The 27,388-nt window shown below is 52.5% G+C and overlaps 3 protein-coding genes across 10 annotated transcripts; 1 reads left to right on the plus strand and 2 right to left on the minus strand.

Moving 5' to 3' along the window:
* Positions 1-953: 953 nt before the first annotated feature.
* ART5 (ADP-ribosyltransferase 5) lies at positions 954-5,681 on the minus strand. Of its 7 annotated transcripts, none has more exons than XM_030917487.1 (6): positions 5,616-5,681; positions 4,649-4,888; positions 4,259-4,410; positions 2,086-2,815; positions 1,449-1,481; positions 954-1,241 (listed from the first exon to the last, which is right to left on the minus strand). In XM_030917487.1, exons 3-6 carry the CDS (start codon positions 4,313-4,315, stop codon positions 1,186-1,188), a joined length of 876 nt encoding a protein of 291 aa, XP_030773347.1. In that variant the 5' UTR covers positions 4,316-4,410; positions 4,649-4,888; positions 5,616-5,681; the 3' UTR covers positions 954-1,185. The 7 variants fall into 7 exon arrangements, with proteins under 7 accessions (XP_030773347.1, XP_030773345.1, XP_030773346.1 ...); XM_030917485.1 differs by lacking the exon at positions 5,616-5,681 and adding an exon at positions 5,126-5,251; XM_030917486.1 differs by lacking the exon at positions 5,616-5,681 and adding an exon at positions 5,058-5,087.
* A 1,426-nt stretch (positions 5,682-7,107) lies between these two features.
* On the plus strand, positions 7,108-20,865 carry ART1 (ADP-ribosyltransferase 1). 2 transcript variants are annotated; one of them, XM_010366931.2, is made up of 5 exons: positions 7,108-7,203; positions 14,804-14,918; positions 15,217-15,997; positions 16,996-17,037; positions 19,475-19,799. In XM_010366931.2, the coding sequence occupies exons 2-5, from the start codon at positions 14,856-14,858 to the stop codon at positions 19,570-19,572; spliced, it is 984 nt and encodes a 327-aa protein (XP_010365233.1). In that variant the 5' UTR covers positions 7,108-7,203; positions 14,804-14,855; the 3' UTR covers positions 19,573-19,799. The 2 variants fall into 2 exon arrangements, with proteins under 2 accessions (XP_010365233.1, XP_030773350.1); XM_030917490.1 differs by having other exon boundaries at positions 7,147-7,203; positions 14,783-14,918; positions 19,475-20,865.
* A 116-nt stretch (positions 20,866-20,981) lies between these two features.
* CHRNA10 (cholinergic receptor nicotinic alpha 10 subunit) lies at positions 20,982-26,798 on the minus strand. The gene is made up of 5 exons (XM_010366932.2): positions 26,618-26,798; positions 25,202-25,347; positions 24,616-24,770; positions 22,624-23,156; positions 20,982-21,954 (listed from the first exon to the last, which is right to left on the minus strand). The coding sequence occupies exons 1-5, from the start codon at positions 26,676-26,678 to the stop codon at positions 21,497-21,499; spliced, it is 1,353 nt and encodes a 450-aa protein (XP_010365234.1). The 5' UTR covers positions 26,679-26,798; the 3' UTR covers positions 20,982-21,496.
* Positions 26,799-27,388: the final 590 nt, after the last annotated feature.

The raw sequence follows: 27,388 nt of genomic DNA on the forward strand, positions 1-27,388 counted from the left end.
TACAGTGGAAGGCTCCCTTCTTCTGCTGCTGAGGGTGATAGCCTAGGAGGGTAAGAGTGGGGGGCCCCTTGGGAGGAGCCTGCGCTGCTTTTCTTGCTTCAGTAAAGTTTCTGTTCTGGATGTGAGAGTCCTCCGGGCTGTGTGAGAATCTCTGTCTCCCGATGTTTTGAGGTCCTCGCCCTTCTTTCCCCTGAAATGGACCCTTGTGGGAGCAGGACAGAGAGAAATGACTTGCTCTGTGGTCCCAAGTGTCTTGGGCTTAGGATCCTACTTTGAGTTTCCTCAGATCTTTCATGGACAGAGTTCTGGACCAGGAGGCAGGAGGCTGGGGAGATGGGAGGTCGGGGTTCAATGGGAACCCTCTGACCAGTTGCTTCCTTCCTTGTCTTTGCACTCCTCACCTCACAAGTGGGGCTGAGGAATCACCTGCCTGCTTTCCTGCCTTCATGTTTGTCGTGAGGACCCTCTAGCTGTTCTACCTTCTGGATTTGCAAGTTAGAGTGTGACACGAGTCTGCACAGGAGACTGTGTCTAGGAGTGACCAAGAAGTTACTATTATTATTATTTTTGAGACAGAGTCTCACTCTGTCACCCAGGCTGGAGTGCAGTGGTGTGATCTTGGCTTGCTGCAAGCTCCGTCTCATGGGTTCACTCCATTCTCCTGCCTCAGCCTCTGGAGGAGCTGGGACTACAGGTGTCCGCCACCTCACCCAGCTAATTTTTTTGTACTTTTAGTAGAGACACGGTTTCACCGTATTAACCAGACTGGTCTCAATCTCCTGACCTCCTGATCCGCCCACCTCGGCCTCCCAAAGTGCTGGGATTACAAGTGTGAGCCACCATGCCTGGCCCCAGGAAGTTATTTTTTTAGTCCCTCAGTCAGTCCCTCAGCCTAGCAAGGCCAGAGTGGGGCAGATGGTCTAGTCTCATGGAATAAACCAATCATAAAATTCCATGTCTCCACACTGCAATACCTTTTAATCAAGTGGCTACCTCAATAAAATTCCATGTCTCCACACTGCAACACCGTTCAATCAAGTGGCTGCCTCAGTACTTCCCTTGCTTGTCCCGGGAAGTCCCCACCACATAGCAGAGTTCCCTCAGCCCTGCCATGGCCTCCCCAGCCCCACATCCTGGTTGGGGAGAAGGCTGCTAGGGCTGGGTCTGGAACCACGTTCTTGCTTCTCAAGGCTGTTGGAGGCGCCTCTTCTTCATATGAAGGTCACGCGTTCCCAGGGCTCCTAAGTGGCAGATGTTGGACTTTCAGGGCCCAACCCCTGAGAGCTGGAACTCCCCAGGGGCCGAGAGCAGGGTCTTCCAGGGGGGCAGAGAGGAGGCCCCCTCAGATTGTGACTGGCTGCACCCCTGCTGGAGGGAGAAGAAAAGGAAGGGGTCAGCAGGGTGAGTGGGAGTCAAAGCAGCTGAGGGAGGATGGAAGAGCGACTCACCTGGTGCAGACACACAGCCCCGCCTCTTCTCCCCTGCAACAGACAGCAGAGTGAGGCCTCCATGTCGACAGACTCACACCCAAACTGCCTGCCCATCAGGCCCTGGCAGGGCCATTTCCCCTCTCAATCTATCTTTCCCGTCACCTAAAGGGAAACTTCTGACTTCCCTTCCTCCTCTGTCCTCCAGGAAGTTTTTCCAGATTGCGTTTCCATCCCTCTTCCCACCCAAGACCCAGTCACTCTTCCATCTGTCCCTGCCTCAGCACTTGGGAGTGGCACATACATGCCCTATCAGCCTCATCAAGCCCAGGGCCCTCTGAGACCTGAAGCAGTCCCCCTGGCTCTTTCTGCTGCTTGCTGATCTCCTTAACCAGGTTATTTTGGTCTATTAGACTGTGTAGCAGATGGACCCTTTTGAGGACATATAGAATCATCTGAGAATGTTCACAAATCTGGAAAACACTTATAGGACCCAAAAAAACCCGAGTCACAGATGACATTAACTCCAGCTGACTTCCAGCCCTCAATTCGCCTTTAACCAAGTAGGTCTCCCGAAGGCCCTGGGGATTATTGTGTAGGGACATTCTGGCTTATTTCACCCACACTGCCAGTCCTGCTTCCTCCATGCACAGCTCACCACCCAGATAGGCGCAGTTAAAGTGGCTGCAGGTCTGATTATAGCTCCAGAGAGTCACCAGGCTCTGGGCTCCATCCTGAGAGAATCTGGTGACCAAGAAGACTTCATGGGGGGGAATCAGCACCTCGTGCTCCTTGGGAAAGACAGAGAAGGCCTGGATAGGGGCCCCAAAGCAAGTCATTAGAGAGAAGAGGGTGGCATTACCAAATCTGCGGGCCACTGCCTTCTCCAGGGAGCTGGAGGCAAACTGGCCTAAGCGGACAGAGTCCCACAGCCTTTTGGGTTCAAAGCGAAGGCTGCCCACACCTCGGAACACCACCTCCCCAGGCCCCGTGCTGCAGCCCCCACTGCCTCGCAGCAGCTGCAGGGCCCGGATCAGGTAGAAATGCAGGGCCTTGAAGGGAAAGTGCCTCATGTAGAGCTCCCGGGAGCCTCCGCCTGTCCGCACAGCCTGATTCAACTCCCAGTACAAGGTGTTAGATGAGTTGGTGTAGACCATAATGGCTATTCCATTCTGGGCTTTGAAGCCGGGGGGTAAGGTGAGCCCTCGATGCCTGTCCTCCCAGGCCTCCTGGGCTGCCTCCCAGGATTCCTGCAGCAGGGCATGGTGGGCCATTTCCGCCTTTAGCAGGGGGTCTGCCTTCTCCTCCATCTCCTCTGCACAACCCACATAGGCATCGTCAAAGGTGTCTGGAGCCAGGCCCAGGGGCAGGATGGGAACAGCCTGGGCCTGTGGAGGAAGGAAGAGAGGTGCCACACCGAAAAGAGCATAAGTTGAGAGCACTGGACACGGGTCCTGGGGGCAAACCCATCCAGAAACACAGAATCTCATTTTTATCCCCAAATATCAGGTATATGCAATTTGGCAAGGACCCAATAAGAGGCTTAAATAGCACAGGCACTGGAGTCAGACAGACATGGGCTGAAATCTTTTTTTTTTTTTTTTTTTTTTTTTTTTGAGACAGAGTCTTGCTCTGTCGCCCAGGCTGGAGTTCAGTGGTGAGATCTCGGCTCACTGCAAGCTCCGCCTCCCAGGTTGGAGTGATTCTCCCACCTCAGCCTCCCAAGTAACTGGGATTACCTGTGCATGCCACCATGGTTGGCTAATTTGTTTTTGTTTTTGTTTTTTTGAGACGAAGTCTCACTCTGTTGCCTAGGCTGGAGTACAATGGCACGATCTTGGCTCACTGCAACCCTGCCTTGGGTTCAAGCAATTCTCCTGTCTCAGCCTCCTGAGTAGCTAGGATTACAGGTGTGCAATACCACACCCAGCTAATTTTTTGTATTTTTGGTAGAGACGGGGTTTCACCATGTAGGTCAGGCTGGTCTCGAACTCCTGACCTCAAGTAATCCACCAGCCTCAGCCTCCCAAAGTGCTGGGATTACAGGCGTGAGCCACTGCGCCCAGCCTGAAATCTTGACTTTACCACCTGTTAGCTGTGAGATCTTGGGCAAGTGTCATAACTTTTCTGGACTTGAGGATACTTCCAACCTCACAGTTATTATGAAGACAGCATAAAGAGCATTACTTCTGTACAACCTAAAAAGGGTCATCCTGTCATTAGAAAGGTTCCTGCGGTCGGTGGGAGGTGGGACTAGATGACTACCAAGCACTTTTCTGGCTGTAAGATCTAGCAAGCAGGTGATGTGTAAATACTACACACAGCAAGTGTCCAGCTACCTGACCCCCAGCCCCATTCTCCTCAGGCTCTCTTTCCCTCTCATCTAGCAGGAAGCCCTTGCAGGTAGGTGCTCAGCCACCACACCAAATCACTGTCAGCTCTGAGACGCCTGCGTCCTCCCCTGCTCTGTACCCACATTTGGCGTAGGGGTGGTGGGGAGGCCAAGCCTTGGTTGGGAGAGGCTGCCAGGACTGCAGCACGCAGGTAACCCAAGGAGGCTTTGCCGGACTGTGCCTGCGCTGGGAGATGAGAGGTGGGGAGGAGAATGTTGGAGGCATCCAGAGAGGAATGGAGGTGGGGGTTCTAGGAGACAGAATGGGAACCTGGGGCTCCCTGCAGAGATGGAGGTTCCTGAGAGGAAGAGAGTTAAGAGTGGAATCCTAGGGAAGAGTCCCTGGGAGAGGGCTGTGAGGAGTCAGCCCCCAGTCCACTTCCTCAGGGTCTGCCCCCCAGTGTCCCCCTTGGGGACAGGAGATGGTTCCTGGAGTTACCTGCCAGGTGTGGAGGCCGAAGCAGCCGAGGGCCATCATCAATGACGCCAGTGCCATCCCTGGAGGAGACGTGAGGGCCAGGGGTCCGGGTGAGGGCGGGACCAGTGGCGCTGGAGTCCTGGTTTCGAGGGGGCTCGAGGGAGATCTGGACCCTGTCTCCAGGCGCACGGGATCGGGAGTCCAGGATTAGGGCCCTGGCGGGGCGTGGGCGGGGCCGGGAGCGTGGGCGGGGCCTGGAGTTTATTGTCCGGCCCCCGCTCCGAGTCTCCACTCCAGACTCCCGACGCCCCTTCCTCAGAGTCCCCAGTCCCGGGACTTTTCTGAGACAGTAAAAGCGGGGCCGCAGTTTGGCTCCGCCAGAGAGGAGAGGGCCGGGGGCGGAGGACCCACCTGAAGGTTGCTGAGGCCGCGAGCGGGAGGTAGAGCCGAGGGCTCGGGCGGGGGCTGCGCTGTCCCCAGAGTCCGGCTGAAAGCAAGGTTCCCGAGGCTAGCTAGAGCCCCCGCGCTGGTAACCCGACACCCCTTTCCCAGCGCCGCATGCGGGGCCGGGAGCGGCCGCGGCAGGGCAGGGCCTGAGAGGCAACTCCCCTCCTCCAGGACTGCGGGGTCTTTCTGCGGGACCCTCTTTGGCTGTGAGGGGGAAGAAGCTTGTGAGACTTGGCCTCTCCCTCAGGCGGGCCCTGACCCGGTCGGCCCCTGGCCCCCAGACGACCAGGCCAGGGGGCCCCGCGGAGGTCCCGCCAGCCAAAAGGTCGCCCCTGGAGCACTCTCAATTGCAGAGTTTGCATTTGGCCCACACCTTGGGCCACGTGCTCCAGCATCTGAGCAGCGCCCACTCCCTCCCTGCTCTGGGCCCTCTCCCCATACCCCTTCAGTGGGGTTGGGCCAGAGACAGAGCCCTTGGTCGCAAATCCACAGGATCCAGGCTCGCCCCTCCCCCAGACCGCTTTCGGGGCCGCTCAGACTCAGGTGACCCATGTTTGTAGACACTGGCCTTTCCCCCACCTCCTCTGGGCTTATCTATAAATAACCTGACTCTGAGTTTTGGATGCCGCGTCAGAGGCCATGGGGGAAGGGGCCAGTGGAGGAATTCGTAGCTCAGGGAAGAGCTCCCCAGCAGCCTGAGCCAGGAGGAGGGGGGATGTCACCCCTCCTTCCCCCAGCGGCCGGAGGGTCGCTGAAAGCTAGGATTTCTGAGGGTTCCGAAAGCTAGGATTTGGAAATGCTGCCTGCTGGAGCTGAGGTAGGCACGAAAGGTTAGAGCTACCCAAAGGACTCCATCATGGTCTGGCTCATTAATTTCCCCCATCCCTGTCCCCTCATCCCCTCAGACTGTCAAATAAAAAGTTTCCTCCACCTAGAATCCTGCTGTCTCCCAGAATCCTTTCTGTAGACCAAACGGGAAGACATACTGTGGGTCCAGTCGTGGAGGAGGGTGGGGAGGGAGGTGCTTCTAAGTGCTTGTTAGAAAAACAGCTCCAGGCAGGGCGCGGTTACTCACTCCTGTAATCCTAGCACTTTGGGAGGCTGAGGCGGGAGGATCACGAGGTTAGGAGTTCGAGACCTGCCTGGCCAACATGGTGAAACCCCGTCTCTACTAAAAATACAAAAATTAGCCGGGCATGGGTGGCGGGTACCTGTAATCCCAGCTACTCCGGAGGCTGAGTCAGGAGAATCGCTTAAAACCAGAAGGTGGAGATGGCAGTGAGCTGAGATGGAGCCACTGCACTCCAGCCTGGGCGAAATGCCAAAAAGAAAGAGAGAGATAGAGAGAAAGAAAGAGAAAGAAGTTGCCTGGGCTAGAGGCAAAACAAGAAAGAGAGAGAGAGAGAAAGAGAAAGAAAGAGAAGTTGCCTACATATCCTGCCTGCCCTGCTCTCTGGAGGAAGCTGAGCGTTTGCAGTTGCTTGAAGAGAAGATACTACCTGGGGACAGCTTGGCCTGCTGGGACAGCCCCTGAGACCAGATCTACTGGGATCACTGCTTTGTCGCTCTCCACTCTCTGGCTTTGGGGGATTGCTTCTCCCATCCCAGGACCTAGAACCCAAAATAAGGCCCCAAGAGATGGACTCAAATCTAGTCACTGGGGGCCAGGCACGGTGGCTCACACCTGTAATCCCAGCACTTTGGGAGGCTGAGGCGGGCAGATCCCGAGGTCAAGAGTTTGAGACCATCCTGGCCAACATGGTGAAACCCCATCTCTATTAAAAATACAAAAATTAGCCTGGCATGGTGGCGGGCGCCTGTAGTGCCAGCTACTCAGGAGGCTGAGGCAGGAGAATTGCTTGAACCTGGGAGGCAGAGGTTGCAGTGAGCCGAGATTGCACCACTGCACTCCAGCCTGGCGACAGAGCGAGACTCCATCTCAAAAAATAAAAAACAAAAAAACAACAAAAAAAATCCAGTCATTGGCAGGGATCCTAAGTGTAGCAGAAAGAAGTCTTCCAAGATCACCTGGCGAGTCAGAGCTGGAACTGGGACCCAGAATCCAGCCTCCTTAGTTTGAATCTCTCCTGGCACCTTAGCTAAGTCTCAGTGTTCACGTGAAAGGTACAAAATCTAAGGAGATGCTCTCTGAAGCTGAGGTGCTGAAGCTTCCTCCTCTCTTCCTCCTCCTTGACTGACCAGAGTACAGGACCATAGCCAGTGAGGAGGCAGTTGTCTCAACCTGGATCCCTAGTGCTTCAGTCCACCTCCTATCTGGCTTCAGGGATTCTCTTTTTTGTAGGACGAACACTGGGCAGGTCAGACTGAGCAGAGGCTGGTGTTCCTGAGCCCTGAGGAGACATCCAGAAATAGATGGGGGAGTGTCGTGTTTCTGAGCAGCTGTGTGGGGGAGGTGCAAGGGGTGGGGATTGACAATATCAAAAAGAAACTTGTCCTCCCCTCTCCTGGTGGCCATGGTGGAGACCAGCAGCAGCTTCCCCACCCAGGACAAGGCCTAGGTAAGGAGTGCACCACTTTCTTCCTGGGTGCTGGGCAGGAAAAGTGGTTTTGAGGTGAAGTTTGGGAGATGAATGGTGGAATTTTGGGAGTCATGAGAACAAGTTTCCAGGAAACTTTGATGAAGTTTGGGATACCTAGGAAGGTTGGAGGCCATGGGAAGTTTGAGATTCCTGTGAGGAGATTTGGGGTCACATTCCCAGGAGGGTATGTTCAGCAAGGGCCTGGATGACGAACTGATGAAAGAATGGCCCCAAGAGGGATGAGAGGGAGGACAGAATGGCAACTCCCTTGGGCTAGAAAAGGAATTACTCAGCATCCCCAGCTCTTTGGGCCCATGCCCACCCCGTCCCTCCGGCTCCCACTACATCTCCCCTGACACTGGTCACCAAGGCCAGCCACCCACCTGCTTTGCAGTGGTCTACGCTGTTAGCTGAGCTGAGAAAGTTCCTCAGACTCTCAGCAAACATGCTGAGGCCTACCCAGTGCCTGGTCTTGGCATACATGCTCCCTCAAGGAATTTACTGGCCAGGAGAGGAGCCAGGCACATATAAGGGCAGCACAGTGTGATAAGGACAGTGACAGAGGACAGCACTGGGTGATATGGGAGCCCAGAGGAGTCAGAGGGCTTCCTGGAGGAGGTGACTCCCCGGGTTAAGCCTTGAAGAGTGGGTAGCCAGGAGAAGGGTGTCCCAAGGAGAGGGGACAATGTGTGCAGAACCACAGGGAGGGTAACCATGGAGTCCCACCTGCGACTTTGTTCTGCACTACAGAAGCCAAGCAGGAGTGGCAGGTGCGAGCTGCAGAGGGCGTAGAGGGCCAGGATAAGGATGGTGGCCTCTGTTTTGAGGGTATGGAGGGATGTTTTGTTTGTTTGTCTGTTTGCTTTTTTTTTCTAGATGTGTTCTTATCTCTTCCCTCATAATTTTTGTCTCTGCATTTTTCCTCTATATTTTGAGATATTTCTTCCAGTCAGTTTTGGCACAGAGGGCTTTTAAGCACATAAGGAACATGAGCAGTTTAGAAACATCGCTCTCCCTGGGCAGGCACGTTAGTGGGGCTGACTGTGGAGGGGAGATCAGCAGGGAGGCACAGGCAAGCCTGAGCCAGGGCAGGGAGTGCGGATGTTGAAGGGAAGGAGAATCTAGGATGGACCCCTATCTCACCCAGCGTTAGTTTGCAACTATTTGAATGTTTGACGAATGATTGACTGAATGGACACCCAGGGGACCATCATGGATGACTGGGTGAATAATGGGGATGGTTTATCATGTGAGACTTGCCATGGCAAATTAACAGGAGCCACCCTGAGCTAGATTAAGCCTAAAGAGGATTTTATCACAAGGATACCATGGTATCTCATGGAACCCAAGGACCAGATGCAAAGAGACTCTAGAAAGCCAAGGAGGAGTGCGGCTCCACCTGACCTCTGGCTTCAACCATCAAGCAGCTCGCCCTCTGCCTTTCAGCCTTACTCTTTCCCTTGCTCTGGGGATCTCATCTCTTCCCTGATTTCAATCACCTGTGACTCTCATGTCTCCTTGATTGTCCATTCTGCTACCTCTTGGACATCTGCTTCAGGGAGTTCACATTTCCCAAAGTGAACTCACCATTTCCCCTCCAAACCTGATCATTAATTCAATACATTTTTATTGAGCATCTGCTTTGTAATGGGACTACAATAATGAGCAAAATGAGCTTTTCAAGTCTCCTCTGGTATAACATTGTGCCTACAGTAACAATAAGGCATTGTGAACTTAAACATGTGTGAAGAGGGCACATCTCACATTAAATGTTCTTGCTACATGAAAACCAAAACCAAAACAAAAGTAAATAAAACTAAAAACAGGCCAGGTGCGGTGGCTCATGCCTGTAATCCCAGCACTTTGGGAGGCTGAGGTGGGTAGATCACCTGAGGTTGGGCGTTCAAGACCAGCCTGACCAACATGGAGAAACCCCATTTCTACTAAAAATGTAAAATTAGCCAGGCGTGATGGCGCGTGCCTGTAATCGCCAACTACTTGGGAGACTGAGACAGGAGAATTGCTTGAACCCGGGAGGCAAAGTTTGCAGTGAGCTGAGATCATGCCATTGCACTCCAGCCTGGGCAACAAGAGCAAAATTCTGTCTCAAAAAACAAAACAAAACAAAACAAAACAAAGCAAAACAAACAAACAAACAAACAAAAAACACAAGGCTGGGTGCGGTGGCTCACACTTGTAATCCCAGCACTTTGAAAGGCCTAGGTGGATGGATCACCTGAGGTCAGGAGTTCAAGACCAGCCTGGCCTAGTCAACATGGCGAAATCCCTTCTCAACTAAATACAAAAATCAGCTGGCGTGGTTGTGGGCACCTGTAGTACCAGCTACTCGGCAAGCTGAGGTGGGAGAATCGCTTGATTCTCAGGAGGCAGAGGTTGAAGTGAGATGAGATCGTGCCACTGCACTCCAGCCTGGGCGACAGAGTGAGACCCTGTCTCAAAATAAATAAATAAATAAATAAATAAATAAATAAATATATATATATATATATAAAATAAATAAAATGAAAATAAAGGGATACACAGAAACTTGGAGGTGATGAACATGTTTATTCCCTTGATTGTGGTAATGGTAACATGAGTGTATACTTAGTTCCAAACTCACCAAATTGTATATATTAATTATGTGCAGTTTTTTGTATACCAATTATACTTCAATGAGGCTGAAACAAAAAAAAGTAAAGTTTCACAGGGCTGTGTTGGAGCAGGACACTCTAGTCATGTAAGAATGGTGGAAGAAGATGGGCAATAAAAGGGGGGTTCATTTTTTTTTTTAAGTCTACTCCACTTCTCCTCTGTGTTTCTAGTTTAAAGAATGGAAACCTGGGTGTCATCCTTGATTTTTCCCTCTCTCACAGAACATCAAGTCTTGTAAAGTCTATCTCCTAACTCTGTCTGTCCTCACTGCCATTCTCTTAGGTCCTCTGATTCCATGTCCTCAGTCTGCCTTCAAGCCTCTCCTCCCCGCAAGCCTCTGATCTATCTTGTTTACTGTAGAGCAGATGCAGACAGAAACCGAGTTGCAGAGACGCAATGAGAGATACAGCTGGCCCAGTGGGCTTTTGTTGCATAACCATTTTGCCGTGTGCCACAAAATCTCAGTGGCAAACAAACATTTACTCCTGGCCGGGCGCGGTGGCTCAAGCCTATAATCCCAGCACTTTGGGAGGCCGAGACGGGCAGATCACGAGGTCAGGAGATCGAGACCATCCTGGCTAACACAGTGAAACCCCATCTCTACTAAAAATACAAAAAATTAGCTGGGCATGGTGGTGGGCGCCTGTAGTCCCAGCTACTCGGGAGGCTGAGGCAGGAGAATGGTGTAAACCCGGGAGGGGGAACTTGCAGTGAGCTGAGATCGGGCCACTGCCCTCCAGCCTGGGTGACAGAGCGAGACTCCGTCTCAAAAAAAACAAAACAACAACAAAAAAAAACATTTACTCCCAGGCTCATGGTCTTCGGGTTGACGGCAAGTGGCTTATCTAAACTGGACTTGGTTGGGCAGCTCTGCTCAGGCCGCTGGTCTGGCTCAGCTGGGGTCTTCCTCGCTCTGGGCCGGGCTCAGGCCTGTTCCTCATGTGTTCATTCTGGGGGTCCAGACTAAAAAAGAATCTTCCAAAGAAAAGACTCTCAATTTCCTTCCCCCAAAAGCAGACCCATAGACAAGTACATGGGTGCAGTGAGCTTCTTTATAAAGTGATCCCAAGAAATACAAGTCAGGGAGTGGCAAAGTCAGATAGAGAAGAGAAAAGCAGCCAATTAAAAGCCTATTACCACTGTGATCAACTAGTCCCACCGGGGACCCTCTATGGGACAGGAAGTCTGACTTCCAGACCTCATTGGTTGAAGGCTGCCCTTGGGAACATTAAATCCCCTATACTTTTGGCCTGCCCTGTGCTTGCAAAAAAAAAAACAGGCTCCCAGGGTGATGAAGAAAATGTGACACAGAAAAATGTGAGCCCTAGAAGTGGGAGGCTGACAGCCTGCGTGAGAACTATCCACTGCACCTGCATGTGGACTCGAAGACGGTGTCCGGGAAGATGGGCTTCTTCCCGAAGATGGGCTGAGGAAACCACAGGGTCAGGTACACTCTCTTTTACCCTGAATCCTTAGATCAACTCGCAGGAAGGCCTCTGATTGGCCTTCTTGGGTCATGTGTCCATCCATGAGCCAATCACAATGGTCAAGGCCTTAGGGCACCAGTCCTGGGGCATGTGTTCCTCTCTTGGGGTGCATAGAGTGAGAAAAAGCCCCACCTGAGCCCATGACTGGATTCTACACACAGGAAAGTGAGCAACTAGTAACAGCAGCTCTAGCCTCCTTGGTGAACTTCAAGAGACCACAGACAAGAACTCAAGTCTTTTTTTTTTTTTGAGACAGAGTTTCACTCTTGTCGCCCAGGCTGGAGAGCAATGGTGCGATCTCCGCGCACTGCAATCTCCGCCTCCCAAGTTCAAGAGATTCTCCGGCCTCAGCTTCCGCACAACACCATGCCCAGCTAATTTTTTGCATTTTTAGTAGAGACAAGGTTTCACTATGTTGGCCAGTCTGGTTTCAAACTCCTGACCTCAGGTGATCCACCCGCCTTGGCCTCCCAAAGTGCTGGAATTAGAGGGGTGAGCCACCGCGCCCGGCCCAGGGAAGTGGGTTTTCATAGCTCACTGCAGCCTTAACCTCCTGGACTCAAGCAATCCTCCTACCTTCAGCCTGCCAAGTTGTTGGGACTACAGATATGCACCACCACACCTGTAGCCTGGCGTATGTATGTATGTATGTATGTATGTATGTATGTATTTTAATTTTTGAGACGGAGTCTCACTGTGTCGCCCAGGCTGGAGTGCAATGGCGCGATCTTGGCTCACTGCAACCTTTGCCTCCTGGGTTCAAGCTATTCTCCTGCCTCAGCCTCCTGAGTAGCTGGGATTACAGGCACCTGCCATCATGCCCAGTTAATTTTTGTATTTTTGTAGAGATGGGGTTTCACCACGTTGGCCAGGCTGGTCTTGAACTCCTGACCCCAGGTGATACGCCTACCTTGGCCTCCCATGCCCGGACGTATTTTTTTATTTTTAGTAGCGATGGTGTCTCACTATGTTGCCCAGGCTGGTTTCAAACTCCTGGGCTCAAGTAATCCTCCCGCCTCAGTCTCCCAAAGTGCTGGGATTACAGGCTGGAGCCGCCACGCTTGGCTGTTGTTCATAATTTTATCCTTAGTACCTGACGTGCTACAGATGCTAGACCAAAAAAAAAAAAAAAATTGTTGAATAAATGAGTAAGCAGCTTTTGAGGGGGAGAAGATAATGAGCTCCATTTTGGACATGTGGAATTTGGTAAAAACTACTCCTAACTCCATTGCCCAGAGAAGCTCATACTTCACGTTTAAATTGTGTATTGGCAATTACAGGATCTTAGATTTGAAGATTATAGACACATAGAATCCCAGTGTCTTAGAGTCACTGAACTATCCAAACTTAGGTCTCCCCAGAGCCAGAGATGATAAAGCAGCGACACTTAACCTAAATGAGATTGGGGGCAGAAGCATAACCACCCTGATATTTATGTAACATTTGTTTGAAGGCGCATATATTCATTTTCTAAAGGGAAGTTTCAGCTTTTATCAGATTCCAAAAGATAAAGGCCCATTGACTATATTACCATTTGTGTACAGAAAGAAAACAGAGGCTGGAAGCTTTGACTCATGCCTGTAATCCCAGCATGCTGGGAGGCCAAGGTGGGTGGATTGCTTGAGCCCAGAAATTCGAGATCAGCCTGGGCATCATGGCAAAACCCCATCTCTACAAAAAATATAAAAATAAGCCAGGCATCGTGTTGTGTGCCTGTAGACCCAGCTACTCAGGAGGCTGAGGCAGGAGGATCGATTGAGCTCAGAAGGTCAAGGCTGAAGTGAGCTATGATCATGCCACTGCACTCCAGCCTGGACAACAGAGCAAGACCCTGCCTCAAACAAACAAAAAAAGTAGATACCATTTTGCCTACCAGTTAAATGGAAATTAAAAAGAGATCAATCATATTCAGCACTGGCAAAGATGTGGAATAAAGGGCACTCTCATCCATTGTTGGTGGGGTGGCAGTTTCTATCAAAATAAAAAATACTCATATTCTTTAAATCTCATTTTACTTCTCAAAATCTTTCCTATAAAAACATGCACACAAGTAGACAAGGATTTATATACCTAAATATTCACTGTAGTATTATGTATAATATTTTAAAATTAGGAAAAAAACCTAAGTGTTCATAAGTATGAAATGGTTAATTATGGTTTATACCGTGAGATAAACCAAGCTGCCATTATGTGAGCAAGGGAGATATGTATGTACTGACATGGAAGGAAGTTCATGATATTTTTTTCCTGAGGAAAAAAGGTAATAAAGTGTGTATGTGTAAGCATGTTTCCTTTTAGTTCTTAAAAAAATGACAATAGGGCCAGCGCGGTGGCTCATGCCTGTGATCCCAACACTTTGGGAGGCCAAGGTGGGCGGATCACCTGAGGTCAGGAGTTTGAGACCATCCTGGCCAGCATGGTGAAACCCTGTCTCTACTAAGAATACCAAAATTAGCTGGGCATGGAGGCAGGCACTTGTAGTCCCAGCTACTCCAGAGGCTGAGGCAAAAGAATCACTTGGACTCGGGAGGTGGAGGTTGCAGTGAGCCAACATCACGCCACTGCACTCCAGCCTGGGCAACAGAGTGAGACTTGGTCTCAGAAAAAAAGAAAAAAGAAAAGAAAAGAAAAAAAAAGGAAACTGCCAGTTTCAATCCAGACCCAATGCCTGGACACCCTCTTCTTGGAGCCACTTCAGGCACTCCACCTGTCCCCCAACAGGGAGGGTGTGGAAGGCTTGTGGTTCATGCTGCTTGCTTTGGGGAAACCATTATCCTCTGTCCTCTCCTGCTTTTCTGATCCCCTCTTTCCCCAGCACCCGGGGTTTATATCTGTCCCCACCTGGAAGCATGGAAGGCTCATTCCACAAGAGGACTGCAGGGAGTGGGGGCAACCAGTGGACCAAGCCCTGCTCTAAGTCTGTCCCTGGAGTCCTGCTAAGGCCCCACCAGCCGAACACTCCTGGATCTGCCCCTGTCCCAACCCCACAACCCCTGTGAGGTGAAGCCCAGCTCTCTCACCATGGCTGTCAAGTCCCTTCATGACTGGCCCATCTTCCCAACGTTCCTACCCTGCGAGCTCTGCCAGCCTAGATGACATGTCTTTCCCTCTTTACATCCTCAGTTCCCACCTCCAATACATTTGCTTTTTCCATTCCTGCTGCACAAAAGTCCTTTCCCACCCCAAACACCAGTCTTTTATCTCCTAGTCTCCACTTGCTGACATTTTAGTCTCTTGTTCATCCTGCAAGACCCTGTTCACGTCACTCCTGCATGTTCCTTCCAGCAAGAAAGGTCCTCTCTCTTCTGAGAAGGTCCTCTCTCTTCTGAGCCTCCATGTCTGTCTTGTGACTCTCAGTGCCAAGCACTAGGAATGGCACAGACTAAGTGTCAATTCATGTTTATTAAACTATACAGATTAACACTGCAATTTTCCAGATGAAGAAACTGAGACTCAAAGAGAGACAGCAACTGGCCCAGGGTCACCAGCATGCAGATGCCTGCTATGATGTCTCTGCTTCTTGTGTCTGTGGGCCTCATGGAAGCACTTCAGGTATGGGCATCCCCCACTGTTCCCACTCCAGCAGGGAACTGAGCCATCAGCTTCTTCTGAACCCTGGAAGGAGAGAGGAAAGAGTGCCTGATGCTTCCCTTGGGGATCACTCAGCCCAAGGGGACAGCCCCAGATGCTAGTCTTAGGGAAATTACAGCCAAAGGTTCCCAATCCCCTTCCCCACCAGATGTGTTTGGGGCCCTTCCTGCCTTTCTCAGTGGAGGGGAGAGCTGGATGGCAGGGGACTCATTCTCCCAGGGGCCTATCCTCTCAGTCCCTGCTGCTCCTGCCCCCTCAGGCCCAGAGCCACCCCATCACACGACGAGACCTCTTCTCTCAAGAGATGCCGCTGGACATGGCCCTGGCTTCCTTTGATGACCAGTACGCTGGCTGTGCTGCTGCCATGACAGCTGCTCTTCCAGATCTCAACCACACGGAGTTCCAGGCCAACAAGGTGTATGCAGACGGCTGGACACTGGCAAGCAGCCAATGGCAGGAGCGCCAGGCCTGGGGGCCGGAGTGGAGTCTCAGCCCTACTCGTCCACCTCCGCCACCCCTGGGCTTCCGCGATGAGCATGGGGTGGCCCTCCTGGCCTACACAGCCAACAGCCCCCTGCACAAGGAGTTCAATGCAGCCGTGCGTGAGGCAGGTCGCTCCCGGGCCCACTACCTCTATCACTTCTCCTTCAAGACACTCCATTTCCTGCTGACCGAGGCCCTGCAGCTCCTGGGCAGGGGCCAGCGTCCACCCCGGTGCCACCAGGTGTTCCGAGGTGTGCATGGCCTGCACTTCCGGCCAGCAGGGCCTGGGGCCACTGTGAGGCTGGGGGGCTTTGCTTCCGCCTCCCTGAAGAATGCTGCAGCCCAGCAGTTTGGTGAGGACACCTTCTTTGGCATCTGGACCTGCCTCGGGGCCCCTATCAAGGGCTACTCCTTCTTCCCTGGAGAGGAAGAGGTGCTGATCCCCCCCTTCGAGACCTTCCAAGTGATCAATGCCAGCAGACCAGCCCAGGGCCCTGCCCGCATCTACCTCCAGGCCCTGGGCAAGCACAGCACCTACAACTGCGAGTACATCAAAGGTAGGATGGCAAGCGCCAGTCAGCACCTGTGCAGAAGGTGGGCCTTCCACATCCACCAGGGACTTTGGCAAACCCAAGCCCCTATCTCCTGTGTCCTAGGGATACATAAATACAACCAGTCATATCCACCAGCTCCCAACCCCTTCCATCTAAGGGGAGACATAACCTTTGGAGGGGTGCACTTACTGCCCTTGAAGGGATCTAAGCCATAGTTGGCCACTTGCCTGGTGGGTGGCTGGAAAGGTTTCCTGGCCAAGGGAAGGGTCTCTGGCCATTTGGGCAGGCAAGCAGGCCTGGTCGGGCTTTTCTCCTGGTCAGAGGCTGGAAGGGAATTATTTTCCAGCCAGATTATTGACACCTAGATAGCTGTTGCCAGAAATGAGTAGGAGCCCCAACCTCAGTTTCTGAGAAGAGTGCATTTATGAGCTGGAAGAGGAATTCTGTGCTGGGTGGGGTGGTGGGGGCAGGGAGACAGCAGCTGGGTGCTGTGCCCCTAAGGTCACACTCATGCTGTGGTCGGGAAGTGGTGGATGCTCCTCCTGTCCATGTCCCCAGCACAGGCCAGAAGAAGAACCACCGGGATGGGCCCAGGTTCTTAATTTCTGAAGGGCTAAGGACGTCACTTCCTATCTTGGACAGCAACAGGAGCGTGCGTGAGTTGACATAAGGTGAGGAGGGCATGCAAAGAACACAGACCAGTCTGGGGCGAGGCATGGAAGAGGGAGAGGTGAGCGTGGCAGGAAGGCAAAGTTACAGGCCCAGGGAGCAGGAGTGCCCCAGAGTAGACCCTGGCTTTGATGGCCCACTCCCTTCTGGCCCTGTTTCTCATGGGTCGAGACAAACCTAGTCAAGGATGTTCCACCATGAAAGAGCAGAATTAGGGGGAAATGTACCAACTTCTCCCAGAACAAGTCAGGGATGGACCACCAGGGCTCTGAGGTCCCTTTCTGTCCTGAGAGCTCCTGAGCCTTTCATTCTTTACTGTTTCTTTTCTATAGACAAGAAGTGCAAGTCTGGGCCTTGCCATCTGGATAATTCAGGTAAGGGCTGCAGGCACCTGTGGGACTCAGTTCATCCCTGGCCCCATCACCTGGATCTTTTTTTTTTTTTTTGAGACGGAGTTTTCACTCTTGTTGCCCAGGCTGGAGTGCAATGGCACGATCTCAGCTCACTGCAGCCTCCACTTCCCAGGTTCAAGCCATTCTCCTGCCTCAGCCTCTTGATTACAGTTGGGATTACAGGCGCATGCCACCATGCCTGGCTAATTTTTTGTATTTTTAGTAGAGACCACAGCCTGAGCTGGACCTTAGGGGCACAGCACCCAACTGCTGTCTCCCTGCCCACCATGTTGGCCAGGCTGGCCTCGAACTCCTGACCTCAGGGGATCCATCCACCTTGGCCTCCCAAAGTGCTGGGATTACAGACGTGAGCCACTGTGCCCGGCCCACCTGGATCTTTTATAAGGAAACAACCTCATTAATAATAATCATTAAAAAAGTGCACTCACTGAAGTGGCACCTTGGGGGTTGCCAGCCTTAGCCAGGAGATGAGTGTGTGGGAGAGCAGATGGTTGGGGGAGCAGAGACACCTGCTCTCCAGCCTGGGTCTACCTGTGCTTTGCAGGAAAAGGCCACTGATCAGGCCCCTGAGAGATTCAGGCTGCAGTGAAGTGAGGGACAGAAGGGCTGCTCTCCACAAAGTCCTCCTTTGGTCCTTCTCTGCCTCCCAGTGCAGAACCCACTGTCTCTGTTACTGCCCTCAGGGCTCCCTCAAACCCACCTTTGAAGGCCATGAGGTCAAGCTTTGGGTGCTGGAGGCCTGGGCTCTAGTCCAGGCTCTGCTCTTTCTCTATGACCAACCCATTCTTTCTCTGTGCCTCAGTTTCTCAGTGTGTATAATAAGCAAATTGGACCAGATGATCTCCAGCTGTGACTCTTCTCTTCCCTCAGACACTTGGTGTGCCAAGGCCTACCCAAGCCACCATGTCTCTAGGTGGGAATGGGCCATTTCCAGGGAAGAAACAGCAGCTCCTCCCCAAGCCTTTAGAACTCCTCTGTCCTTCAGAACTCTGTGAGTGGGCAGGAAGGACCCCCCAGCTTCCTCTGATCCACTCCAGCACAAAATCATGCCATTCATTCTCACCACACCCCAATGGTACGGTCATCACCTCTGTTCTGCATGCCTGTAATCTCAGCTACTTGGGAGGCTGAGGCAGGAGAATCTCTTGAACCTAGGAGGCGGAGGTTGCTGTGAGCCAAGATTGTGCCACTGCACTCCAGCCTGGGCAACAAGAGTGAAACTCTGTCCCAAAACAAAACAAAACAAAAACAAAAACAAAAACAAAAACATCAAAGGTGCTAAGAGGAGAAGCAACCAGCCCTGTGCCACCCAGCTACTAAGAAGTGGAGTCCAGAGAGCCTGGCTCTAGAGCCAAACTTTGAACCACCACACCAGGATGGTTTCCATCCCTCCCCAGACATCATCCCATCCCATCCCATCCCATCCCATCCCATCCCATCCCATCCCATCCCATCTCATCCCATCCCATCCCATCCCATCTCATCTTTACTGCACAGTAATCCATGGGAAGGAGGCAGAACAGGAGGCATTACCCACTTTATATGGTCAAGTGAGACCCAGAGAGAAATTATTTGCTCAAGGTGACAGTGAGTTCATGGCAGAGCCAGGACCAGAAGCCAAGTTTCCAGCCTCCCAGGTATCTTTGAGTTTTGATGATATAATTCCAGTAACTGGAAAAGTTTAGGATTTCTCCTCCTAGTCCACCCTGCCCCTCTCCTACCAGGGTTTGGGCAAAGGAGCCAAGTTCAGCCACAGTAGATCCCACTCTGATCTTAAATCCATGTTACATCCCACTCTGAAGTACCTTATTTGTGGCAATAGAAAGCAGTTAAGTTAGACACAATGACCTCTGGAAGAGATACTGGGACTCTAATTGGTCTCCTCGTCTGTCTACCTTCCTAAATTCTTTATTAAAAAAAATTTTTTTTCACTCTGTCACCCAGGTTGGAGTGCAGTGGCACCACTACGGCTCACTGTAGCCTCAAACTCTTGGGCTCAAGTGATCCCCCCACCTCAGTCTCCCAAGTAGCTTGGACTACAGATATATGCCACCACGCCTGGCTACTTTTTGTATTTTTTGTAGAGAAGGGGTCTCCCTATGTTGCCCAGGCTGCCTAAAATTTTTTAAAGCAGTCAAATTTAGCAGTGGAGGCATTGTACATCAACTTTAGTGACACTAGTGTTAGTAAGTTCTGATAACCCATTACCATTGGACCAGCTCCTCCCTAAACTTGATCTTTATCTCTGTTGCCTGCGGCAATTTTGTATATCAGTCTGTCCAGCTCACTCTGCCAATCTCTCCACCTTGTATCTGTGTGTCCCCACTTTGCTCCTGTGCTCCTAAATACCTCTTTTTCTCTCTCTCTCCCAAAACCTCTCTGCCTGTTTCCCCTGCAGCCATGGGTGAGAGCCCCCTCTCTGCAGTTTGGTCTCTGCTGCTGCTGCTCTGGTTCCTCGTGGTGAGGGCCTTTCCAGACAGTCCAGGCCTCCTTTGATGCATGAGACACGGGACAGCCTCACTTGCTGCCTCTGCCCATCCTGAGGATGTTGGCAATGTGTGCTTTCAGTGTAACCAAGATTCCTGGCAACCCCATCTGCAGGGAACTCTGGGACCTTCTCTGGTAGCTGCCAGACCTGCTGGTGGAGAAACAGGAGACAATTTGGGGACTGAACCTTACCCAGGGCTCTAGGAGTGAGACTCTGAATAAAGAGTTGGGCCGGCGATGTGGGGGGTACTTCAAGACAGGCAGCAACTCACTTGGAGATAGAAAGACTTCAGCTGATTTGGGGGGTGACTGGAGAGGAAAGCACTTCGCAGTGATACCTGTTGGTGTTACTCAGATGCCTCACATGTCCATCTGGAAAGCTCCTGTTCACTCCTCCAGGAAGCCTTCTGTGACCTCTCCCACCCAACTGGGGTAGTGACCCTGCCTCTATGCTTCCACAGAGCCCTGAATGCTTCCATATACCACATGTCCATGTCTGTCTGCCATGTCAGACGGCGAGCTTCCTGAGGGAAGGGACTGGGTCAGAGGCACAGAGGTAGTGCCAGGAAATGTGTGAAACTCAGAAAGGAACAAATACCTGTGAATGGCTGGTCCCTGCACTGCCCCTGCCTTGGACACTGTCAAGCTCTCAGTGTCCGAGTGTGAGAATGGGGTGGACGGTGCCTAACTCCAGCACACAGAGAGAAGGAGAGATGGAAGAGAGAGCTCTAGTCCTCCATCAGCACCTCAGTCAAATCCCATTCTTTTGTCAGCACAGATGTAACTTCTGCTCTAATCCATGAGTCCTGAGGCTCCTCTCATCATGGCTCACTGTAGCCTCAAACTCCTGGGCTCAAGAGATCCTCCCACCTCAGCCTCCCAAGTAGCTGGGACTACAGATCTGTGCCACCACACCTGACTAATTTTTGTGTTTTTTGTAGCGACAGGGTCTCCCTAGGTTGCCTAAGTTCTTTTTTTTTTTAAGTGCGTCATATTTAGCAGTGGGGGGTTATATACCAACTTTAGTGACAGTGACATTAATAAGTTCTGATAACCCACCACCATGGACACCAGCGATACATGGACAGCTGGGAAAGCATTATTTCTGGATGTGTCTGTGAGGGTTTTCAGCAGGAGACTGGCGTGTGAGTTGATGGACTGAGTGGCAAGTTCCACTCTCAATGTGGGAGGGCATGGAGAAGACAAAAAAGTAGGAGAAAGGCAAATTCATGCTCTTTCCTGGAGCTGGGACATCCTTCTCTTACCATTGGACATTAGAACTTCAGGTTCTCAGGCTTTGCACTTGGACTTGGACTTGCACCAGCGGCCATGAGACAGACCTGAAGTACAGACAGACCTGGACCCCCAGTTTCCACTACCACAGACCTCAAGGGTAATACAGGGCATCGAGGAGGTGCTAGGTACACGCTTACTTTATTGAGTCGGGGATTTGGGGCCAAATGTCTGTAGGGCCTCCTGCTCTGGAAACTCAACTGAGAATCCCCGATCCTTTTCCCTGAGCCCCTCGGAAGGGAAAGGTAAGAGCCAAGGCCCTGCAAAGAAGCCACCTAGGAAGGAAGACAGGAAACGCAGCAGTTCAGTTCAGTTTCTCATAATAACCTGCACACTCCCCAGTGAAAGCTCTAGTACCCAGCACAAACAATTCTGTCCCTCCAAGACTGTACTCTGTGATCTTGGCCTTTGTAGAGTTCCTTTTTTTTTGGAATTAGGGGAGTGCAGGCTCTGGATTTCCGTTAGTTAGGGTGTGTAGACAATGAGTGCTTCCTTGTGGATTGTGAAGTCAAGTGTCCCAGGGTCTTAGGAGCAGTGGGGAGAGACTGGCTGGCTTAAAGACCAGCAACTACTTGGCCATGGCTGTCCTTTTCTGGAGGAGCTGTGGCTGCAGCAGATCCCTGTGACTTAGTCCTACCCCTCACAGGGCCTGCACCAGCACCAGGAGGCTCATGACCAGGGCCATGGAGAAGAAGATGCCCAGGAAGAAGCGGTCCATCACACGGGCCAGGCGCTTCCAGTCCTCATGGCAGCGCTGCGCAGCTCGGTGGCTGCGGAAGGTATTGGCAATGGTGGCTACATGGTGCAGTAGGGCTTCCTGGCGGCACAGACATCGTGGCTCGTGGCAAGGGCCCGCTGGGGGGCCAGCCTCTCCTTCGGGAGACTGGGGGCTAGGGGATAACTCAGGTGGCCTGGACTGCCCACAGGGCTCCCCTCTTTCCTGCACGCACAGGCTCTGTGCCAGGTGTCCCAGCAGGAGGGCCCTAGCCCAGGCTGGCACTGGGCGGGCACTGGGACCACAGTAATGCAGGTTCATGATAAGGATAGTGAGTGCTGTTGAGAATGTGACCATGGTCATAGTGGCCATGTAGTACTTCCCTGCAAGAGAGAGAGAAAGCCAATTGGGACTCAAAACAAAAAGCCTGTGGATCCTGAGCTTCCCAGTCACCTCTACACAAATGGAAATAAGCCCACCATGAGGCTCTCCAGACCCTCCAAGCCCCATGGATGGAAGCAGGAAGGAGGTAAGGGCCGAGTTCTCCCCATCCTTCATTCCTACACGTGGGTCATCAGAAGCTACTGCTCTCTAATTGCTCCCCTCACTGCTGGAAGCTGCACTCATACACAATCCAGGACAGTTCCACTCTCAAATAACGATGGGCATGAGCTGGGGCAAGATAACGAATCCTTTTTGTACAAACGGGATAACCAGAGGACCTACTTCCTAGGTTTGTGGTGATGTTTACCTGAGTTAATAAAGGTCAAGTGCTTAGGGGAGTGTCTGGCACACAGCGAGCAGTCGACAGATTTTGCCTATTATTAGGATCTGGGGATACTGATGTTCCACCATCAAGACCCAGTCGTGAGGGGTGTTCTCCCTGGAAGGAGCTAACCCTTTCCCCTCAGTCTCAAAATTAGGGGACGTTCCCAGGACTCCCCCGCCTCACTCTCTGAAGCGGGCCGTTCGGCCGACCCAGGCCCTGTGGCGGCCCCGCCCTGGGGGGGCCCGGCGCATCATCAGGTCCCCCCCGCACCTCCGCTGCTCACCGATGAGCGGCACGCTCTCGGCCGGCGGCATGCTCTCAGCCAGCAGCAGCTGGAAGACGGTGAGCGCCAGCAGCACGGTGATGCCCAACGACACCTTCTCGCCCGAGTCGGCGGGCAGGTGGAAGGCGAGCGGCGCAAGCAGCGAGATGAGCACGCAGGGCAGCAGCAGGTTGCACACGTAGGCGGCGGCGCGGCGGTGCAGCAGCAGCGTGAAGGTGACGTCGGGGTAGGGCTCTGAGCAGCAGCCGTAGGTGAGCACGCGCCGCCGCGCCGGCATACCCAGCACGCGCCACTCCACGTTCTCCACGAAGTCCGCCAGGCTGGCGGCAGCGCCGCGCGGCCGCACATCCAGTTGGTGCCCGCCGTGAGTCCAGGAGCCGAACGTCAGGCCACAGCGCTGGGCGTCGAACGGGAAGGCCGCCACGTCCACGCGGCACGAGCTGCGCGTGATGGCCGGTGCGTCCCAGCGCACGGCGCCATCGTGGCGCAGGACCACGTTGGTGCTGGCCGAGCCTGGCTGCTGCGCGTCCGCCCTGCGGGCAGGCGGGGCGGGGCTTGGCTCACCCAGGCTGTCCAGCCCGAGAAGCAGCCCCGGAGGCCGGGAGCCCAGGGCAGACCCCCAGGGTCTGAAAGAAATCAAAACTTCTCCCCAGAATATTGAGGCTTATTAAGTTCGAGACACTCACGACGCAGGGAAGCACCTGGCCCCAACATCTGCTGGCCTGATGGCAGGACACCAGCCCTTCCTTGCTGGAGACAGCACTTGCTTATCCAAAGGGCACCAGTAGGTGCCAGAGGAATCTGGGAACAGATTTTACCCTCTTCCCACGTTTTCCTGCCTTTTAAAGGCTGGAACTGCTCTCCTTTGTCTTGCCACTATTTACAACTTACTGGCTCTTTCTTGAATTTCTATTTAAGCAAGGCCTCTAAGCCACTGCCTTCAGAGAGAAATACTTTTGAACTAAGGCCTCTCCCGTGATAGGTACAGCAGTTTAATAAACTTCTGCTTGTGGCCGGGCGCAGTGGCTCACGCCTGTAATCCCAGCACTTTGGGAGGCCAAGGCGGGTGGATCACGAGGTCAGGAGATTGAGACCAACCTGGCTAACACGGTGAAACCCCGTCTCCACTGAAAATACAAAAAAATTAGCCAGGCGTGGAGGTGGGCGCCTATAGTCCCAGTTACTTGGGAGGCTGAGGCAGGAGAATGGCGTGAACCCGGGATGCGGAGCTTATAGTGAGCGGAGATGGCGCCACTGCACTCCAGCCTGGGAGACTGCGTCTCAAATAAATATAAATAAATAAATAAATAAATAAATAAATAAATAAATAAACTTCTGCTTGTTTTTCTTTCGTTAATTTGACTCTCGTTTTCAGAACAAAGCAACACAGAGGGTGGAGTGCACCTAGAGAGACCCGCTGCCTGGAAGGGGTGGCGCCTGAAGGGCCCAGAAGGGACACAGACGTAGCCAGAGGACGTATAAACAGGCCTCTGCAGAACCCAGAGGCAACTCCGGGACACACAATGACTTCCCTTGGGGGACATCTGCAAAACTTGTAGAGGGGCCCCAGAGAAAATATGCAGAGCTATGTGTGGGCTGGGAGATACAGAACTGGTCAAGGAGACATAAAGCAGTGTTCCAGAGGGCTATGTCCTGGAGGAAAAAGAACCTTAGACAGGCTCTTGGGGGAGCCCCGAGAGACTTAGAGCTAAAAGTGTGCCCTAGAGAGGCCCTTGTGATCCAGGCATCTGCCCTGGACCACACAGTAGGTTCCCAGGAGACATTCAGCCTGGGCTGGCCTGGGATAGCCTAAAGTGGGGGTGCCATGGAGGGGCTGTGAATGCCTGGCAGCTTAGAAGGGTCCTGGGGAAAAGTTTCCAGGGCAGCATGGCAACCGGCTTATGTGGTAGGGAGAGGGGATCAGTGCACACCCATGGCTAAGGGCAAGTCTAGAGAAGGGTAGGAGAGGGGAAGAGCCCAGATAGGCAGTACTTGTTATAGAGTACGATGTCTGGCCGCCACACAAGACTGCTGGGGATGCGGATGGCATCCAGGCCGCCATAGGCATTGGGGTCCCATCGTAGGTAGGCATCTGTCCACTCCTGCCGTATCCACAGATACAGGGTCAGCACCTGGTTCCGTTCATCCTAGTGGGGGCAGGGGATGGCAGAGATGTGGACATGTATATGCATATCCTGCCCCGTCTGTGCACACTCCCCTGCAGGGCTCTGGTCAGCACCCACAAACCTGACTTGTCCATACTGTCCAGTTCCCACTCAGACCTGACCTTGCCATGTGACCTTAGTGGGCTCTTCTCTTTTCTGGGCCCATTTCCTCAGCAGTTATATGAGGTGAGAATCCCCGCTTAGCAGGGATTCAATAAGTTCAGGAGTGCAAAATGTTGGGCACAAGGTAGGCACCCAACAGTCAGTATCCAACAGCTGGTAACTGCTATCTTTGTTAGTATTAACATTTACAGAAAAGGAATTCCGTGGAGAAAAATCCCAGTCTCTCACCCCTTCATTTCTTGACACTGTGACAGGTAAGACTCCACAGCTGTACCACTACCACAACGCACCATGTCGATGATCTGGGACAGTGTCACTTCCAGGGTCACATTCAGAGTCTGGTCTGTGTCTGCCACAGGTCTCAGGGCACTTGTGTAGTTGGCGAAGAGGTCACGGAACAGCTTTAGAGCCAGCCGGCCCTCAGCTCCCAGGCACTCTGGAGGGTCAGTAAGGAGGGTTGTCCATCCCAGGCCCTAGTCTCAGGGCCTTTGCTCATACCCTCCACTCCCAGGGCTGAGGCCCTGTCCTTATGAGTGTCCTCCTGTGTCTGCCCTTTCTTGCTCTAGCTGTGGCTCTAGTTCCTCCCTGGCCTGCCTGCAGGGACACATGAGATAAAGGCTATGGAGTGAATTGTTACTATCTTTTGGCACCAGGCTGACAAATTTCTCCTCCACCCTTCCCTTTTCAAGGACCTGGAGTCTGCCTGCCTCTCCACAAATGCTAGAGGGATCCAAATAAGCCACAAGAGTCCAGACTTTCACCTAGGGATTCTGAACCCCACTGCTCTGCCCCCTCCAGTCTCTCTCAAACCTGTTTCCACTTCTCCATCTCAAGCTGGTTTCTTCAAAACTTCTGATGGAACATTCCTTCCTTCTGAAAACACACTCTTCCCCAGACTTTTCTGACATACATTTTCCTCAATCCCTGACCTAAATATTGTTCCCATGAATACTGTCCTTGGCTCCCTTCTTTTTCTTCATCCCAGATTTTTCTCCTGAGCTCCAGACCCAAATAGAGTACAGTCCACTCCTGAGTTTCCCACAGGTACTTTCAACTGAACTCGCTTCCTCCCTCCATGCTTTGAAACCTACTTCCTATCCCATGTTTCCTATCTCAGCAAATAGCATGCCCTCAACTGCAATAGTGACCTCAGCTGGAAATTTGGGAATTATCCCTCCCTTCTCCCTCTCCTGCCTCCTCCTCTTGGAATCCAGTTAATCTCCAGATCCTGTCAGATCATTCAAATCCTCCAGATTTTGCTAAACATCATCTTGAGTCTGCCCTCTCCCCTCCAGGCCAGGCCCTTCCCTTCACTGTCACCCCCTCCCCCGAGGCTTACCTCCTACTCCTCCCATGCCCATAGACCATACTTTTAAGCATGTACATCTGACCAGGTTAGTAAGTTGCAGAAACCTTTCAGTGCTGCCCCCATCGTCTGCAGGAGAAAGATCTGGCCTGGCCGGCAGGCCCTTCAGCATCTGGCCCCTCTGATTTTCCCAACCCTGTCTCTGGAAGCTCCCCACTCATTGTTTCCACCTTAGCCAGGCAAGTCTCCTCTCACCCACTTCAGCACCCTCTTCTCCACACTCCACAAATAGAGAGCTTGTTCTCAAAACAGGTACTGAGGAGAAACACAAGAGAGACTACATGGAAAGGGATTTTGGCACCACCAGGAGAGGCCAGGGCTGGTGTACTGAGCTTCATACCTGCAGGGAGTAGAAACAGAAGCAGAAGGCCCAGGCTGAGGTGGTGGCTCCGGAGCCCCATGGTCCTGGCACTGCAAGAGGTGGGGCAGGTCTCTGGGTGTCGCCTCCTTGCCAGATCTAGGGCAAAATTAGGCCCAGCTGGCAAGGATGGTATGGACAGTACCTAGAAGTCAGAAGTTTAAGACTGAGATCTCTGGCGGGTCCAACCACCCTCCAGCGGGCCCTGCAGCCCCTCCAGTCTTCTGACCCTCCAATTTGTGCCTGCCCCTGGAGTTTAGTACTTGGTCTTTCTTCTTATCTGCTGGTCCTTGCCTCTTCTGGCCTCTGCCTCTGCCTCTGCCCTTTCCTATGCTCCCCACCCACTTTGCCTTTCACTCTGTTTCTGCTTCCTTCTCTTTCCTTCTGTAACTTTCTTGGTCTCTCTGCCTCCCTGACTCTGATCGTCCCCTGCCCGCCTCTTTCCACTCTCTCCCTTTCTCCTACTTCTGTTTCATCCCTCATTCCTTCCTTCCTTCTTCCTTTCCCCACACCTGGACTCTAGATGGGCCTGCTGCTCTCTCAGCAGAACAGGGACCAGGGACTCCCCTGATCAGCCCAGAGTCATCTGAGGCACAGGACAGCAGTCCTTCCCTCTTTGCCCTTTCATTAGCTTAATTATACCTGTGCATTACACAGGTGTTAAGACACCTGTCCCCTTGACAACAGAGCAACGGAAACTGATACCTCAGGCCTCTGGGGCTTGAATTATTCAAACTCTGTAAAGCAGCACAC

Source organism: Rhinopithecus roxellana, chromosome 15 (genome assembly GCF_007565055.1).
Source record: "Rhinopithecus roxellana isolate Shanxi Qingling chromosome 15, ASM756505v1, whole genome shotgun sequence".
Classification (NCBI taxonomy): Eukaryota; Metazoa; Chordata; class Mammalia; order Primates; family Cercopithecidae; genus Rhinopithecus; species Rhinopithecus roxellana.